The sequence below is a fragment of the Diplotaxodon limnothrissa genome, linkage group LG18 (assembly GCF_057381915.1).
Source record: "Diplotaxodon limnothrissa isolate DT_005_m linkage group LG18, D_limnothrissa_male_GT1.1, whole genome shotgun sequence".
In the NCBI taxonomy this organism is placed as follows: Eukaryota; Metazoa; Chordata; class Actinopteri; order Cichliformes; family Cichlidae; genus Diplotaxodon; species Diplotaxodon limnothrissa.
In genome coordinates, this window is record NC_140613.1 from 19,085,154 (window position 1) to 19,101,473 (window position 16,320).

Sequence of the window (16,320 nt, forward strand, 5' to 3'; positions counted from 1 at the left end):
TAGCATAACTATCTAAATAAAACGGGATTTCTAACCCTTCCTGATATTTAACCTGTGCACACAGCTCAATAAAGTATGAGAAACATCAGCTCTGACTTTTTTTTGTCTGTTTTATTTCACAATGTTTTATAGAAGTCTGAAGTCAGTTATTAGGATGGTTGAAAAGTTCAAGTCAGTGTGGTATCCACCGCATTTATCTCAACATATAACTCATCATCTTTAATGGCATACTAATACCAGAATTTCTTGGGTTTATAGCCATCAAGTTAGGTAAATTAACAGTACTTTGAACAAAGTTTTATAGTGTTACAGTGCAAGCAGCCTGGGACGTTGCAGACCACTGAATCCTGCACACAAACAAAAAAAGCCACATGATCCTTGGGGTTCTTGTAAAAAGAAAAGTACCATAATGTTGTTCCACCATGCAATACCACCTGGAAAGCATCTGATCGGTATCTTAATTTTTCATCATGACAATGATCCCAAACATGTTGCTAATGAAGTAAATGCATAACTGGATTTTTTTTTTTTTTTTAAAAAGCAAACAAACAAATAAAAACACACAACAGAACACTATCACATGGGGATTGGCTTCCCCAGAGCCTGGAGCGTAGCTATTTTGAACCTCAACATTAGCTTTGAATATCCTTCAAGAAACCTGGAGAACTATTCCTGAAGAATACTTACAGAAATTAAAGAAAGTTTGGCTAAGAGAGTTCAGGCTCCAGTGAAGAATAAAGTTGGCCTTAACAAGTATTAGCTGTTAAGCTTGTGAGAATTGCCATTTTTGCCTTTTGTATGTTTTAAGCTCTCTTAGACAAATTCTGTTACCATGCATTAATGGAAAAGCATACAAAAGATACAAAATTATGTAATTAACAACCTGATTCATTATTTTCTGCTGCATCTAGTTTCCATTTTCCTAGCAGAAAGTAGAAAATGATCTGTGGCTCAAGATTTTTGCACAGCAGTCTTTCAAAAACACAAACACATGCTAATTAAGTCTTTTTAAAATGAGTTTCTGGGTCATACATCAGAGCAGGATGTGCTTACTGCTGTTTAGGAAGTTTGGACATGCTTGATAAAAAACAGGAAACAGAAAATCCAAGCTATGCAAGTTTACATGAGTGGCAAACTCATTGTATCCATGACAATTTCAAAACTGACAGTGTTTTGAGAAGCAAACTGAACTTTCAAACAGGAACAAGCCCAGAGTTATTTTCAGCACTGTAGCCAGGCTGACAAACAGTCAGAGCTTCTTTGACCTTAACTAGCTATGAACTTGTGAAATTCTTTACAAATAACATTTTAACCTGTCTTTGTCTCCTCACCCACATTTTAAGTGTTTCCCACAGCAATTTTAACCACTATACCTATTGGTATTTACTTAAAGTATTTTTACCATTAATTAAGGTTTCAATTTCTAATATAATCAACCTATATTTAATAACATGCTATGCACGACAAGCTTTTGAGGTGGCAGTAACTAGACCGTAGTTACAAAGTCATGACTTGATTCGGTTGCCAGTTAATTAGAGACTTATTTCTAACCTTCTCTTGATTTAAAAAAATCTTTAAAGAGAAGCTGTCATACAGTTACCTGATCATCTGCAGAGGAATGATTTATTTCAAGAGCTTCAGTCAGGAGTCAGAGCTCATCGCTGCACAGAAACAGCATTACTGAAGGGTATGAATGAACTTGCCAATGCCTCTGACTGTGGACTCATCTCTGTGCTTGTCCTGCTAGACCTCAGTGCAGCACTAGTGACTGGTAACCACAATATTCAATTTAAAGATTAGATCACACCATTGAAAAGATCTGCATTGCAGTGGTTTAAACCAGCGGTCTCCAACCCCCAAGCCACGGACCGGTACGGGTCTGTGAGTCGTTTGGTACTGGGCCACGAGAGTTGAGGATCGGGTGTGAAATGTATAGTTTTCAGGGTTTTTATCATTTTTCATCGTTATCTATTTATTTATTTTTTATCGTTTTTATCGTTAACTCAGTTTCCCTGGGTCTTTTCCCATGTGTAATGAATAAAACTTCTTTATTGTGGTACCAGTACTGGTTTTATTTTGTTGTATTTATCCACGAAACCTTAAAGGCTGGTCCATGAAAATATTGTCAAACATAAACCGGTCTATGGCGCAAAAAAGGACCGCTGGTTTAAACCATATCTATTTAGTAGACTCCAATTTGTTTATGTAAATGAAAATTCACATGCAAAACTTACTCATTGAGTTTCACAGTTTCAATACACATGCCTCTCTTAGGCAACACTATTAGAAAACATTGCATAAATTTACATTTCTATGCAGATGATACCCAAGTTTATCCCTAAAGTCAGATGATACAAATAAATTAGCTAAACTGCAGAAATGAATTAAGCCATAAAGACCTAGATGACCTTTAGGTTCATGCTTCCAAATTCAGATAAAACTGAAGTTATTGTACTTGTTCCTAAAAATCTTAAAAACATTGTGTCTAAACAGATATCTACTTTAGATGGCATTACCTTGGCCTTGAGTAACACTCTGAGGAATCTTGGAGTTAGATTTAAATAGGATGTGCCCTTTATATGTGCATATGAAGCAAACATGTAGGACTGCTTTCATTCATCAGTGATGCTGAATGTCTAATGCATTCGTAATGCTAAGTTGTTTCTTGATCCACTGAATGTTTCTTCTTCACTGATCAATTTTCACTCTGTGTTTATACACCACTACTGTATTTAATCATTAGCCATTATTAAACTATCTCTGTCTGTCCCATCATAGTTTTAATTTGGTCCCATCTTTCTCTTCACCCCAAACCTGTCATGGTAGATGGCTGCCTCTCCCTGTGCCTGCCGCTGTCAAAAGCTTTTTCCTGTTAAAAGGGAGGTTTTTCCCTTCCCATTGTTCTTGCTCATAGAAATTGTGTGATTGTTGTAGTTTCTTTACTGTAGGGTCTTTACCTTATGTTATAAAAAACATGGAGGCAATTGTTGTGACTTAATACTGTATAAATAATGAATTGAAGGTTGAATTGTCTGTTAAATAGCGTCAAATTGTTACTATAATAAGTAAATACACTACTATATACTGTTCTGTTATAAGATCTGCTTTTCCATCATTTCTTCAGTGTTTATTTTACTTTAACATTGTTTAAATCTTTGAATTTATTTATTTTATTTATCTCTTTTTAGAAAAGCTCATGAAGCAATTAGATTATCCAGCAAAAATAAAGGTGTGTACCTTTAAGGACTCCCCCACAGAGGTTTGCCTTCCTGCTGCTCTCCTTTTCACAAAGAGATTTTTATACTCTCTTTAACACATGCCTAAGATGAGTAAATTTAGACTCAGACTGTTTCATTTGTGCAACTGGTAGTTTGACTAGTCTCACTGTTGCCTCATTTGTGCTCATGTTTCCACGAAAACCACAAGAGGAATATGAGTTTACTGTAAATAGCAACAACACAATTGTGTTTCATTTTACTGGGTGTTCTCGGATAGTCTTCAGTGCCACTCTTCTTTTCACAAACAAGGAATAACTCATGAAATATAAGTTTCGTCTGGTTCGGGGTTTCAGCGCCTACAGGCAGACAGACACTGAGGAATTTTTGTGGCAGGCCACTTTAGATGTTCATCTCCTGTAATGACTTTTTGAAAACGTCCATAATTGTCAAAGGGTCAGCCTCACATTCCTCAGCAAGTTCACAGGAAGTGTGCTACAATAGGGGACAAAATGACCAGAGGCGTTGTCCACCAGCAGACACACACATGCTGACACACAGGGAGGGAGCAGAGGAAGTAGTGAGGTGGTGTTAAATGACTTGAGCGGGCTTTTAAATAGGTGGAGACTATGCTGCTTCACAGTGTGGATCTGAAGGTGGAAATGCTAACATGTTGCACTTTGCTGACCAGTTGGCTCCATGTGAGTGCCGCCCACAGAGACACAATGTCTGCGTGTTCTTTCTTTTTTCTTCTTTACCAATATGTATGCTCATGTCCACAGCATGAGGCAATGTGTGTGTTTAATTAAGGAGGTAGGACAAAGACCATCAATAGAAACTCATCCAACCTATAGATTTTTAGGTCTAATTAGATCATTTGCCTGAGGTCAGTGGCCACACACTGGTCGACAGTAAATTACTCATGACTGTTGTGCTATGATTGCACAGATTTCTTCATCAATTCACTCGCAGTTTGCAATTGTTTTTTCTTTTTGATGGGGATTTTGGTGGGAAAATATGGACTATAGAGAGGCAGGATAGCATCTGTTGCACTCTGCGCCTGCTGCTTGGAGATATGAATCGCCTGTTATGACTAAAATGTCTGCTATTTAAAGGCCCCATAATAAAAGCCAGAGTCATGTCTAAAGTCCTCAATATAGCAGCCGTTAGGCCCTAGCAGGTAATAAATAGTAGCTCAGGCTTGTCTTTTGGCTCTGACAGAAATAAAGCTTGCCATAAAGATTTGCTTTCTCCCTCGAGGCGGAACGCGTATCCCTTTAAGGAAACAAACATGGATGCTCCAGGCCTGTAACAGACACATTTTAAATTTGTATCGTGGTCAGGTCTATCCCAGCTTTCTCAGGCCTGTCTTAGTGGTAATGTTCAGATTTGGACTGTAAAGCTGTGCCACTGCATGGCATCCTCCAGGCTTTTGCTTGCACGATGTTGGGTACAACGAGTCATTATGTTTGCAGTAGTGGGGCTGTCTATCCCACACATGTACCACACAGGCACACATAAAAGGTTTTCAGGAGACCAATTTTAGGAGATTTCATTGTATTTCACAGTGCAATGTCTTAGACTATTTCATTTTTACACAAAGATTTCATAAATAGCTCTAGTTATTATTCATGTGAAGCAGTTGCAATAAGCTACGCTTTGGTCTAGTAAAAAGTTAAAGTAGAAGTAGGAAAGTCAGTGTGTTAATAATAAAAACTCAAGGTAAAGCTTTATTTTGACAGCAGGCCTTTTACAAATTTCCAACAAGAATTATGCAAAGGAATTAATAAAAATTAACTGCTATTTTTTCTTTTTTTTTTTGCAAATGCACAGTGTTTACACAGCAAACCTCCAAATGACCCCTCGATGAGCATTTTTTATTTAAGATTGATGAAGCACTTTCTCCCCCCACCACTACATTTATTTTTCAGTTGGGACGCGTGTCAAAAGCAGATAAACACATTTGAAACCAAAATTTAATTTAACATAGAAAACTCACAAAGTTTCAGATGTTAGAACTGAACAGCCATCCATTTCCTTCTGACTATCCAGCTCAGGTTCAAGGTTGGGGCTGTCACAGGGAGAAAAGTGGTGCTTATCATGGACAGGTTACCAATCTGTCACAGACCTAACACATAGAGACAGACACCTATAGTTGCCAGTTAACCTAACCTTATGCACATCTTTGAACTGTGCAGTATACAGAGTAAGCCCACATGCAAACATCACACAGAAAGGCCCAGGCTGGATCAGAACCCAGGACCTTTGTGCAGTGATTGCAGCAACAATGGTAACCACTGCACCACCACCACGGTGTCTCGCTTAAATAAAAACTTTGAGCCTGGCATGGCTGTTGGCTGGTCTGAGTATTTCAGGAACTAGTGATCTACTGGGATTTCCCCCCACAACCATCTCTAAGGTTTACACGGAATGGTCTGAAAAAGAGAACATATCCAGTGAGCAGCACGTCTCTGCGTGAAAATGCCTTGTTGACCCAACAGGTAAAACAGTGATTCAAACAATCATTAGCTTACAACCAAGATATGTAGAAGAGCATCTCTGAACTCACAGCACAGCAAACCTTAAAGTAGATGGGCTACAGCAGCAGAAGACCACACTGGGTGCCCATCTACTGATGACCTCTTCCAGCAGCACAGTGCACCATGTCACAAAGCTCAAATCATCGCAAACGTGTTTCTTGAACATGACAGTGACTTCACTGTACTCAAATGGCCTCCACAATCAGTAGATCTCAATCGTTTGGGATTCATTGGAACCCGAGATTCACATCAAATGTGCATCAACATGGACCAAAATATCTCAGGAATGTTTCCAGCACCTTGTTGAATCTGTGCCACGTAGAATTAAAGCAGCTCTCACCGCAAGCAAGGGTTCGATCACATGCTATCAAGGTGTAACTCATGAAGTTCATATAGCTTTTGTGCTTCCACTCAGATGATGTCTTCAGGCCTTGCTTATTTCAGCAAAACAATGCCAAATGACACTGAGGATGTTTTCCAACATGGCTCCCTAATAAAACAGCCTGGCCTGACAGGAATCTGGGTCTGACACCCATTGAGAACATCTGGCATATTATGAAGTGAAAAAAATAAAAATGTAATCAAGTCAGAGTGGTTACAGTTCATTTTCAAAACTAGAGCTCTGTGGAATTCCTGAATGCTTAAAAGGTGCTGTTAAATAATTAGGTGATATAATAAAGTGGCAAACATACATGCATACTCTGAAGTGCTACTGGCATCAAATTCAGCTTGACAACAAATTTAACATAAAAAGCAATAACAAGTCTCAATTTAAACAATTCAAATGATTTCTTTTTACTATTTTAAATAGACCATCCCAGCTGTTTTCAGAAGCAGAGTTGCACATGCATCACCAACGATTACAAGAAACATAAAATTATTATAATTATAGATTTCTATACGTTCAGGTGGCCTTCTGAGTATGTGCGTTAATTATGCATGCTGTTAATGGTGCAGTACATGCAGTGCAGTATGTTTTTAATTGAACTAAAGTGAATGATTCGCATACTTTTGCATCACTGAAGGAGTTTATCACTTCATAACTGCTGCTGTTTATCAAGTAACTCACAGTTTAGTGAAACAAAATGCTCATTCCTTTCCTATACTTCTCTTCCTTTCCTCGTTGGTAATAATAAAGCGCACTGCAGCTTCCCTCCTCCCTCCTCCCGTGTGGTTTTTACGCTTTTGATCCCCGAGGGACCTCGCGTTTTGCATTCCTGGCATTCCGACCTCAGTCCCTCCTCGGTTACTTATTATCGCCGCTTGCTCTCTCCACAATCATTTCACAGCAAGAGAGGATCGCGGCAACACGTTCAAGGGGGGAAATGAGACACGTTTAACTTAAAAAAAAAAGCTGATGCCAATAGTGGAACTATTTTTACTTCGAAGTCGAGGATAACGTTGGGTTATGATGAGAGCGTGAGCTGGTAAGAAGAGCGTCTTTTCCCCCCTTTCTTTCTGTTTTCTCCTGAGCGCCAGAGTCGCTACAGTAAAACTTCTCGTTGAATCTTTGGGAATTGTGTTTTAATTTAAAGTTACTTACAATGTATTAAAGAGGAAAGTCGAGCTGTGGAGTGTTTTACGTGGTGGTTTTGTGCGCTTTTGCTCCACCGTGAGAGTGGAAGTTTTGGCGCATGCACTTTTTGCCTGCAGTGATAAAATATGTCCACATCTCCACTTTGTCGCTGTTGGTAACCTAGACTCATTGTCACACTGTTTTCTAATAAATAAACACATTTAATAACTTTGTGTTTAAAGTGTTGCTGTTATTGTGAAAGCCTGCCTCAGCTTTATTACCGTCTGACCTCACTGCCACCTCAGACTGATCCTACTTTACTCTCTCGCCCCTTTGTTCCAGGTTCACAGCTGTTTTTTTTTTTTTTATATTTTCACTGAGGAAAAAGTCAACTGATTCAAAGAGATAATCACTAAGTTCACAAAGCAGTATGTTGTCCACCGAGGAGTCGTCTGGCAAAGTCCTGCATCGGCTCATCCAGGAGCAGCTCCGCTACGGAAACCCCACAGATACCCGTACCTTATTAGCCATCCAGCAGCAGGCCCTGCGGGGAGGCAGTGGAAGCAACAGTGGACCCAGCAGTGGGGGCGACATGAGCAGTAGCCCACAATCTTCTTTGGAGAGTCTCACCCAGGAGGATCCTCTCTACCCTCAGCTCTCTGCGAGGCAGGAACCGCAGGGCCAGGAGCACCAGGGAGACTACCATCACTCAGAAAGTGGCTACCAGCTGCATGGGGAGAAGCTGCCAACCTATGAGCAAGCCAAGGCTCAGTCTCAGTACATGGCTTGGCAGCTCCATGAGGGAAAGCTTCTGCATGAAGGGGTCTTCCACGAAGAGGCTGATCTGATGGCGCTAAAGTGCAGCCATGTGCGGTCTCTCAGCGAGCATCACATGCAGATATCTCTGGAGAGGAAAGACGCAGCGGCTAAAGCAGAAGCCATAAAGATGACCTCTCACAGCTACCCTGAGCTTCCTTACTACAGCCCACAATGCTACCAGGGCCTGGGGCCAAACATGGACAAATGCAACCCACCCCCAGAGTACTCAGCCCCCATCCAGGGCCAAGGATTTATCCCTCACCAGGTCCAGGAGCCAGTGCAGCCTCAGCAGCACAGGTACCAGATGGAGTTTAAGCAACTTTAACATTACATCATGCACTACGGTGTAAATTTTCTCACAAGAGCCCGCCCAGTGGCACCATTGTGTTTCACATGCGTAAACACATACTTTTAGTGTGAGTCACACCGCAGTCTGAATACTTATTCATATTTCCTCTTTGAAATCCGCACCGGAGAACAAGTCCAGCCCTGTAGGTATTTGTAATGTTTGGCATGCTGCTAAAGGAGAGTTTTGCATACTTGCGTTGCCTAGGATAGTTTGAGTACGTTCCACATACAGGTTTTTAGGTTCTTTACTGGAGCCGGCTGGCCTGCCTGTGTATAAATTCATACACAGTGATACGTTAGATGTCATGCTATATAAAAAAGCTCTTTCTCATATTTATATTCTATTACGGTATAAGTGTGATTCAGCTAGAGTGTCCTCTAATGTATGCGGGTATCTCTTAGGTATGTCCAGTCTGGTCAGCCAGCAGAACCCCCCTGCTACGGCACATTCAACAGCCTGCCACCTGCTGGCTTGGAGGAGCCCAACCAGGTGGAGCTGCTGCTGATGGAGAACGAGAGGCTGAGACAAGAACTGGAGGCTCACAGGGAGAAGAGCGGCCGTATTCAAAAGGTGAGAAGAACAGAAAAGCTTCATTTCTCACTGGTCCACAATTGAGATAAACTAGAATATTTTACAAGTACTTAAAAAAAAGGTTTCTCTCAATATCTTTAATTTTTAAATACATTCAACTCAAAGGAAAGGATTACCACACCATTAAGTCATGAAAATCCCAAAGGAATTTGGAGAGCATCCAGACAACACCCTCCATCTGAGCCACCTGTCTATGAAACACAAGCCCAGTTAACAGTTGCTTCCCTGATATCCAACCCCAGGCACACTCCCTCATCAGGGCAGACAGATGAGATCAGCAGCTGCTTCCTTCCACACCACAGAGACACAAACAGAGGTCACAGCCTGCTACTGTGTTTACACACTCCTTTCATTGTGTAGCTAACCTAGTGGAGGTCAAAAAGTGTGCGTGTATGTGTGTGCGCGTGCGGAGACCATAGATTTTCAGTCTAATCTGGGGCTTGTCACACAGCAGCCAGTTGGGTTTCGACCCCCACACTTTTAATGAGTGCTTGGGTGGGGGTCTACAGCAGTCAAGTGGCGGGCTGCCCTTAAAAAGTGAAAGGTCTTTTTTGTTTTCGTACCCAGCACCACTTTTTCCATGTTCTCCCTTTTAAAACAGTGCTACGTTTACAGCCATGTTTTTGCTTTTTGTGACTGAGTGTCAGACCAAACCGGCTCCTAAAACGAGATATTTACTCGTTCAACGTGCTAGAAACCATTTCGGTGACATTTGATATCTCAGCCAATTTATGCTTTAAAAAAATCCCTTTTGCTCTCTGCTGGAGTTATGTCACATGGCCCTTGCCTTGTCTCAACCTTAAAGAATGATAATTGCCAGGGTTGGAAAGTTTTCTCCGTCAGGCCGCAGCCCTGGGTAAACATGCCTGTGTGACTGCCGTAATGGTGGGTGTCTCTTTGCCGTTTTCCGCAAGCCAGGCACAGGCATGCACACCTTCCCTCCGCTGGCAGCCTTCCCAGTTCTGTGTGTGTGTGTGTGTGTGTGTGTGTGTGTGTGTGTGTGTGTGTGTGTGTGTGTGTGTGTGTGTGTGTGTGTGTGTGTGTGTGTGTGTGTGTGTGTGTGTGTGTGTGTGTGTGTGTGTGTGTGCATGCTCCTGTGTGCTCACACACCTGGAACTGAAGCTATCAGCCCTCAGGAATGTAGATATAAATCAGTCGCAAAGGGAGTGGTGCGGGCTTAAATTCCTTCTCAGTATTACACCACACACATGTTCACACACACACAGAGTGTGCTTTATTCACATACATTCATGTGAACCCATATATGTATCTGTGTGCTATAACAGCATGAATCAACATTCCAGCTCCTCTTCAGCATGTCAAGTAGGTTAACCCAAAATTCCTTCTCTTCTCCTTTCTTCCTCTTTTCCAACCCTCCTATATCTTCCCCCTCCCCCTCGCCCTTCCATTGCAGTTGGAGCAGGAGATCCAGCGTATTTCAGAGGCCTATGAGACACTGAGGGAGGCCAGCAATAAGAGAGAGAACTTGGAACAGACACTGAGGAGGAGGCTTGTGGCTGAAGCCAGGAGGCTGCAGGATTTCAACAGAGACCTTAGAGGTACTGACACCAAACTGCAGTATTCAGTGACACCAGCTTCAGCAGGTCCAAGGTTTTTTTTTAAATTACTCTAATTGATTACACTTTGCTGCATCACAGAAAACCTGGAAAATGCTAGGACCCATGTTGCAAAAGAAGTCAAGGCAGCCGACCATAACCAGAACATCATGGCAAAGCTGCTTGAACAAAGTAAGTATGTCGTTTCGTTGGGCTAGTTTCCTCTCCACTCCTCCTCCTTTTCATCCTCTAGAATTGGCATGCTTGATTGGACTGGATTGTAGCGTACCATGGGCCCCCTTCTGTTGCTAAGGGCATCGTTTCATGCAGGAATTTCACTTACATAACTTCAGCTTATTTGGTAAGAAGGCTTCATAATAGGGAATTCAATCCATGCACCTCCTTGCAAAAGGAAATGAAGCCCTTCTAAATCACAGAGCAGCAGTGCAAGTGGTAGAAATGAAGTCCGCCCACCACCACCACCACCTCCTTCACCACCACCTGTGTGTGAGTTTGATTTTCAAGCGGGGTTGTGGTGTTTGCATGGCCTTGATGAGGAATTCTCTGTGCTATGTGGGTCAAAGGGATAGGGCAGATTTCTCCCCCTTCCTGCTCTCAGCATTCCGGGAGTGCTTCACTAAATGAAGAACACTGGCCACCATGTAAAAACTCGGATACTTATTCGGTTTTAGGAGGGATAATTGCGGATTAGCTTTCCGTACTTTTTCAGAAAAGACTTGAGAAAAGTTTGGAAAAAAAACTTTCACTTCCATTCTGTCCAACACACTTTGACTCTAATCCTGTAATGCTCTTCATCTGACCGTGTTTACTTTTTCTTTTGATTCAGATGAGGAGCAGAATGTCGAGCGGGAGCGCATGGAGAGGGAGCTGCAGCGGCTGCGAGCCGCAGCTGAGGAGCAGAACCTCAGGGCCAAACGACTCGAGGAGGCCCTGGAGGCGGCTCGAGGACGAGGTCGCCAGCTCGAGGAGGAGCTGAGGAGGAAGAGGGCGTATGTAGAAAAGGTGGAGAGGCTTCAGAGCGCGCTGGCTCAGCTCCAGTCCACCTGTGAGAAGAGGGAGAGCCTGGAGATGAGGCTGAGGACACGACTAGAGCAGGAGCTGAGGAGTCTGAGGGCACAACAGGTAGAGCCTTTGTTCTTGGTCATATATGACGGCAGTTTTTTGTTTGTTTTTTAGGATCTATCTCAAATACTTTATCTCTTTATCACAGAGGCAGTCACAGCCCCCTGGAATGACCATGAACTCACTCCAAGAGCGCCTGCGGGAGCGTGAGGAGCGAATCCTTGCCCTTGAAGCCGACGTGGTGCGCTGGGAGCAGAAGTATCTGGAAGAGAGCACCATGAGGCAGTTTGCCATGGAGGTGGCTGCCACTGCCGCTGCCCAGAGGTAAAGACGGATGTAGCTTGGTGTCTCATTCTCCTTCTGATGAATGCTGGGAATTCATGTGTACAAATGCTCAGTTTAGCTCATTCAAGCTTGAATTGAACCCAGGAAATGTTCTTTTTCTGTTCCAGGGACACCACAATCATTAACCACTCGCCCTGCCACTCCTCCAACAACAGCTTCAACGAGGACCTGCCAGTCGCCGACCACAGGAACCAGGAGATGGAGAACAGGTGCATACCTACTATTTATCAACCCCCTTTTTGATTTCAAACAAGCCTTCAGGATTTGCCTCTTTTTTTTCATCCACTGTTTGGTTACCAGCTTTCTGACATGTTTTTTCTGCTCTGCATCAGGATCCGTGCCCTTTATGCTCAGATTTTGGAAAAAGATGCCGTGATCAAAATCCTCAACCAGCGGCTGCACCAGGACCAGGGTCGAAAGGACGAGCAAAGTCCACCTGAAAACCTCCTGAATGCAGCGGGGGCAACCCTCCGATCTGCCTCCTCCACTCCCTCCATCAGCCCCACAAAGAGCAACACTAAGACACGAGGTGAGGAGCACAAATTTGCCATTTTTTGATCCAAAGACATACATTTTTGTCTACCGCTGAAAGGTTTGAAATAAAAAGGTGCACATGCTGACATCTTCTGTGACGCTTTCTCGTAGGTAAGAGTCTTTCAGATGATCAGACTTTGCCCAGTCGTCAGCTCTCTCCTCAGTCTGAACCTGGGACGCTAGAAAGGCAGGCGGAGGGAACCAAAACCAAAGAGGCAGCCAGTACAACTAAGCTCAACAGTGGTAAGCACCTTATCATGTATGAACGATGGGTCAGTAAGCCAAAAAAAGCAGCAATCCTGCACAAAGTTATACCCCAGTACAGCTGTACACATAAAAGGCATTTTTGGCCTCGACTTCATGAAGTGCATATTGATTAACCATGCTGTGGAATAACCAACCAGTCAGATACCATGTGTGTAGGCCATGGTTCATAATGTGGGCCCTGTGGAATGTGCACAGTTAGGAAATAATGTAGTTTTGTTGACTGAGCACGCTCAGTAGAGTGGCCTGTTTGACTGTGGAAAACGTCTGTTAACCTTTAGCCACAGCTAACTGAAATGCATCAAGGACTTTTCTTTCTGCTGGTCTTAGCCTTAAAACACTTAAATAATTATCCATGTCTTCTTTGTTTGTTTTCTTTTTCTCCAGTCAAGGCAGCGCCTAAGAAGTTGCTATTAAACCCCTTCAGGGGCCTGGATGAGCTGGATTCGGAGGCAGTGGAAATCTTCATTTAAAGAACTGAGAGGGAGATTTTGAATGGGGATGCGGAAAAGAAAAAAGAAGCTATTTCTGAGTATCTGTGAAGAGGTGCAAGACTGGAACTAAATACTGGAGGCAGGAATGTTACCAAAAGAAAGGAGGAAAAAAAAGGACTGTTTTCACATTTTAGAGACAGAGCTGTGCTCCGACTCACTTTCTCTCACTCGGCTGGACAGCTGCAGGCAGTCTGCCTGGTGGAGTGAGAAAAGATGAATCTTCTGAGGTACTTGGACAGTATTTTGGATTCTAACATGGCAACGTGTTCTCAGAGAGTGTATGCCAAAATATTTATAAATAAATATATATAAATATAAATGCTGCTTTCCCACCCTGTATAATCCCTATTATTTCTCTTCCCAAACCAATGAATTAAAAAGCTACATATTTATCTTATCTGGTTTCCACATTCCCCAAATATTAACTTAAGCCTCAAGCTCTTCTAGATAAACATTTAGTAAGAGGTTATCTTTATGATCCACCCCTTCTCTTGAAGTTTAAAACAAATGAACAAAAAAAAGTGAATTTAATTCCGATCAGATAGATATTATCTTTACGTAAGACTCCCCGTTATTAATTAATTTAAGCTGATAACACTGCTGATTTTAGCGCTCCTGCTCTTCGCACGTCTTGAGTCTCGGGTAGCTGGTTCTACAGAGCTTCAGAGGTGCATGAACAGGGAGCTGTATAATATATAAATGCATATACTGACACAGACCTGGTGTTGCAAGCTTGCAATTTTGGGAGGATGCAGCATCACGGTGTTTCATCTTCTCTTTGTTTCTCATGCTCTTTATCTTTTTTTTTTCTCATAGTATGTTTGCATGTGTGGTTACAGTTTGAGAGTGTTTGCCCTGATGTGGTGATCCAGCTGGTTTGGTCGCCATTTAGGGGCAAAAGTTGAAAATGCTGTGTTGTTGTTTTTCTTTTTGTTTACTGTGAGCTTTGAACTAACAAACAGGTTAATTATTATTATTATTATTGTTATTATATATTTTCTACAGATGTTTGTTATTTTAGATACGATAGTGCTTTGAGCGGGACGCCAAAGAGTTTTATGTATGTATGTTTGTTGTAAGTTATGTGCCGACAATCACGGTCTTGTCAAGCTGTACACAACCAACCGAGTGTTGACTTCAAACAGACATTTCTGTGAACTCGAAACAATATGAAGGTTTAATACAGTTGAATTGATGCAACATTTCATAAAGCAATAAAATATTCTAATATAATTTACCAGCTGTCTGACTTGTTTATCATTTCATTTATTGGCTGAACGATAAATACCGAGGTAGCTCCGTTAGCGCTTTTCTGTTTTCTGATGAGTCTCCTCTCCGTTGTTACGCCATCTCCTCATTCCTGCACCGTCGTTCCATCGCAGAGAAGAGTGCTCTTCATTAATGAATACCAGAGCTGCATTCTTTTGGGTTCAACTTTCTCGGGTGGCCAGCTCTCTTGTTCTCCTCTTGCCACGGAGAGCATGCTTGGCATAGATTACATTCTCATTAGGACGCGTAACCTTATACATGACAAAGGCAGGTTTCTCCCAGATTAGCTGCTAATGTCATTTGAAAATTCTTGTGCACCTTTGCTAACGTGCATCACATTCCTGCACGCTTTCAATGCCTCAGCTATACCTCACGCCCAGAAGTGTTTATGAGCTATTTCAGGACAGGCCACTGGACATGAAGATGAGAGAAAGGAGAGGTCTGTTATATGGTGTCTATTTCCAAATAGGTCACGCACATATGTGAACACACACAGACCCGCTCAAACGAGCCACAAGTATCGACTTGTACCAGTTTGGGGCGGCGGGAGCTCAGACATTGGGTTTTCACAGTGCGCCAGAACAATGAGAGTGACAGCGACAAGGACAATGAATGTTATGGTGTCATCAGTGTCCTTTCATATGTTTCAGCGGTCACCCTGCATGGTTTGGTTTGTTAAAACTAAAACACATCACCACAGTTCTAGTAGATGCCTGCTTTATTCACCTGGTGATCCTGAGTGGTTCCTACTTCGCTTTCACATACAGAATACTGTTCAAAGGTTTCGTGCACATGAGAGCTCAAGGTTCTTTCTTTTATATCTGCCTTCATCGGGAAATACAATGACAGAAGCATCTCTTTGGTCCTGAATTCATTCTGCAGCTTGATGCACACAGCCAAAGCCAGCGCTATCTTCAGAGATGAGAAGAGCAAGGAATCGTGTAACAAATGGCATGACCCACACAGAGCCCTGATCTCAGCATCCCTGAGTCAGTGTGAGATTACAATAAGAAACATTAGATAGCCTTAAAGGACTGTTTTGAGTTCACAGAGAGGGTTGGAGCAACTTTGCTGCCAGCTTTGAAAAACAAGTCCACAAGTTGCCCATTTAAAGTTGAAGGATAGTTAAACCCCCCAAAATCATTTAGTTTTGCAGTTTACTTCACTAATAGTATTCTTAAACTCTTAAATTGCCAGTGCCCATCATATCTTAAACACCTCACAGTTCCACATTATCCCACTTTGGTCTCGAATGGCAGTCATGGCAACCCTTATAAAGCTTGTGTAAAGGTATTCTACCTTTACACAAGCTTTATAAGGGTTGGTTGATGAGTTGATCTAATCAGCATCATAAACCTTAAACACATTGATATCAAAAAGTTTCACATTGACACATGCTATGCTTCCAGACAGCACACTGAGCACATGTGAACATTGTTCATTTTGTATGTAAAGCTTTATATTTGGCAATGCATTTTAAAATTTTTGTGTCCATTACTTTAAAAAAACATAGCCTTTTGAAACCGTCCGTCCATCCATCCATCCATCCATCCATCCATCTTCATCCGCTTTATCCGAGGCTGGGTCGCGGGGGCAGCAGCCTAAGCAAACCGTCCGATTCTTTAGATATACTCTGTAAATTGACCATGAACACCACAGCCTGCTCCGTTTCAGTCCAGCAACATTCGTCACTGGAGCCCCCATTAATCTGTACCACACTGACTTTAATGCAACCTTTGAATAAT

The 16,320-nt window shown here is 42.3% G+C and overlaps 1 protein-coding gene across 1 annotated transcript; it reads left to right on the forward strand.

Moving 5' to 3' along the window:
- The first annotated feature begins 6,985 nt into the window (after window positions 1–6,985).
- On the forward strand, window positions 6,986–14,515 carry amotl2b (angiomotin like 2b). Its single transcript, XM_085378059.1, has 11 exons — window positions 6,986–7,182; window positions 7,614–8,387; window positions 8,841–9,009; window positions 10,445–10,589; window positions 10,689–10,778; window positions 11,434–11,729; window positions 11,818–11,993; window positions 12,122–12,223; window positions 12,347–12,543; window positions 12,660–12,791; window positions 13,200–14,515. The coding sequence occupies exons 2-11, from the start codon at window positions 7,702–7,704 to the stop codon at window positions 13,283–13,285; spliced, it is 2,079 nt and encodes a 692-aa protein (XP_085234185.1). The 5' UTR covers window positions 6,986–7,182; window positions 7,614–7,701; the 3' UTR covers window positions 13,286–14,515.
- The last annotated feature ends 1,805 nt before the right edge of the window (window positions 14,516–16,320 follow it).

Bases quoted from the DNA above. Each gene is read 5' to 3' on its own strand.
- amotl2b (XM_085378059.1), top strand. From the start codon at position 7,702: ATGTTGTCCACCGAGGAGTCGTCTGGCAAAGTCCTGCATCGGCTCATC. The intron at 10,779-11,433 runs GTAAGTATGTCG...CTTTTGATTCAG, and splicing joins GGCAAAGCTGCTTGAACAAA to ATGAGGAGCAGAATGTCGAG. The intron at 11,994-12,121 runs GTAAAGACGGAT...TTTCTGTTCCAG, and splicing joins GCCACTGCCGCTGCCCAGAG to GGACACCACAATCATTAACC.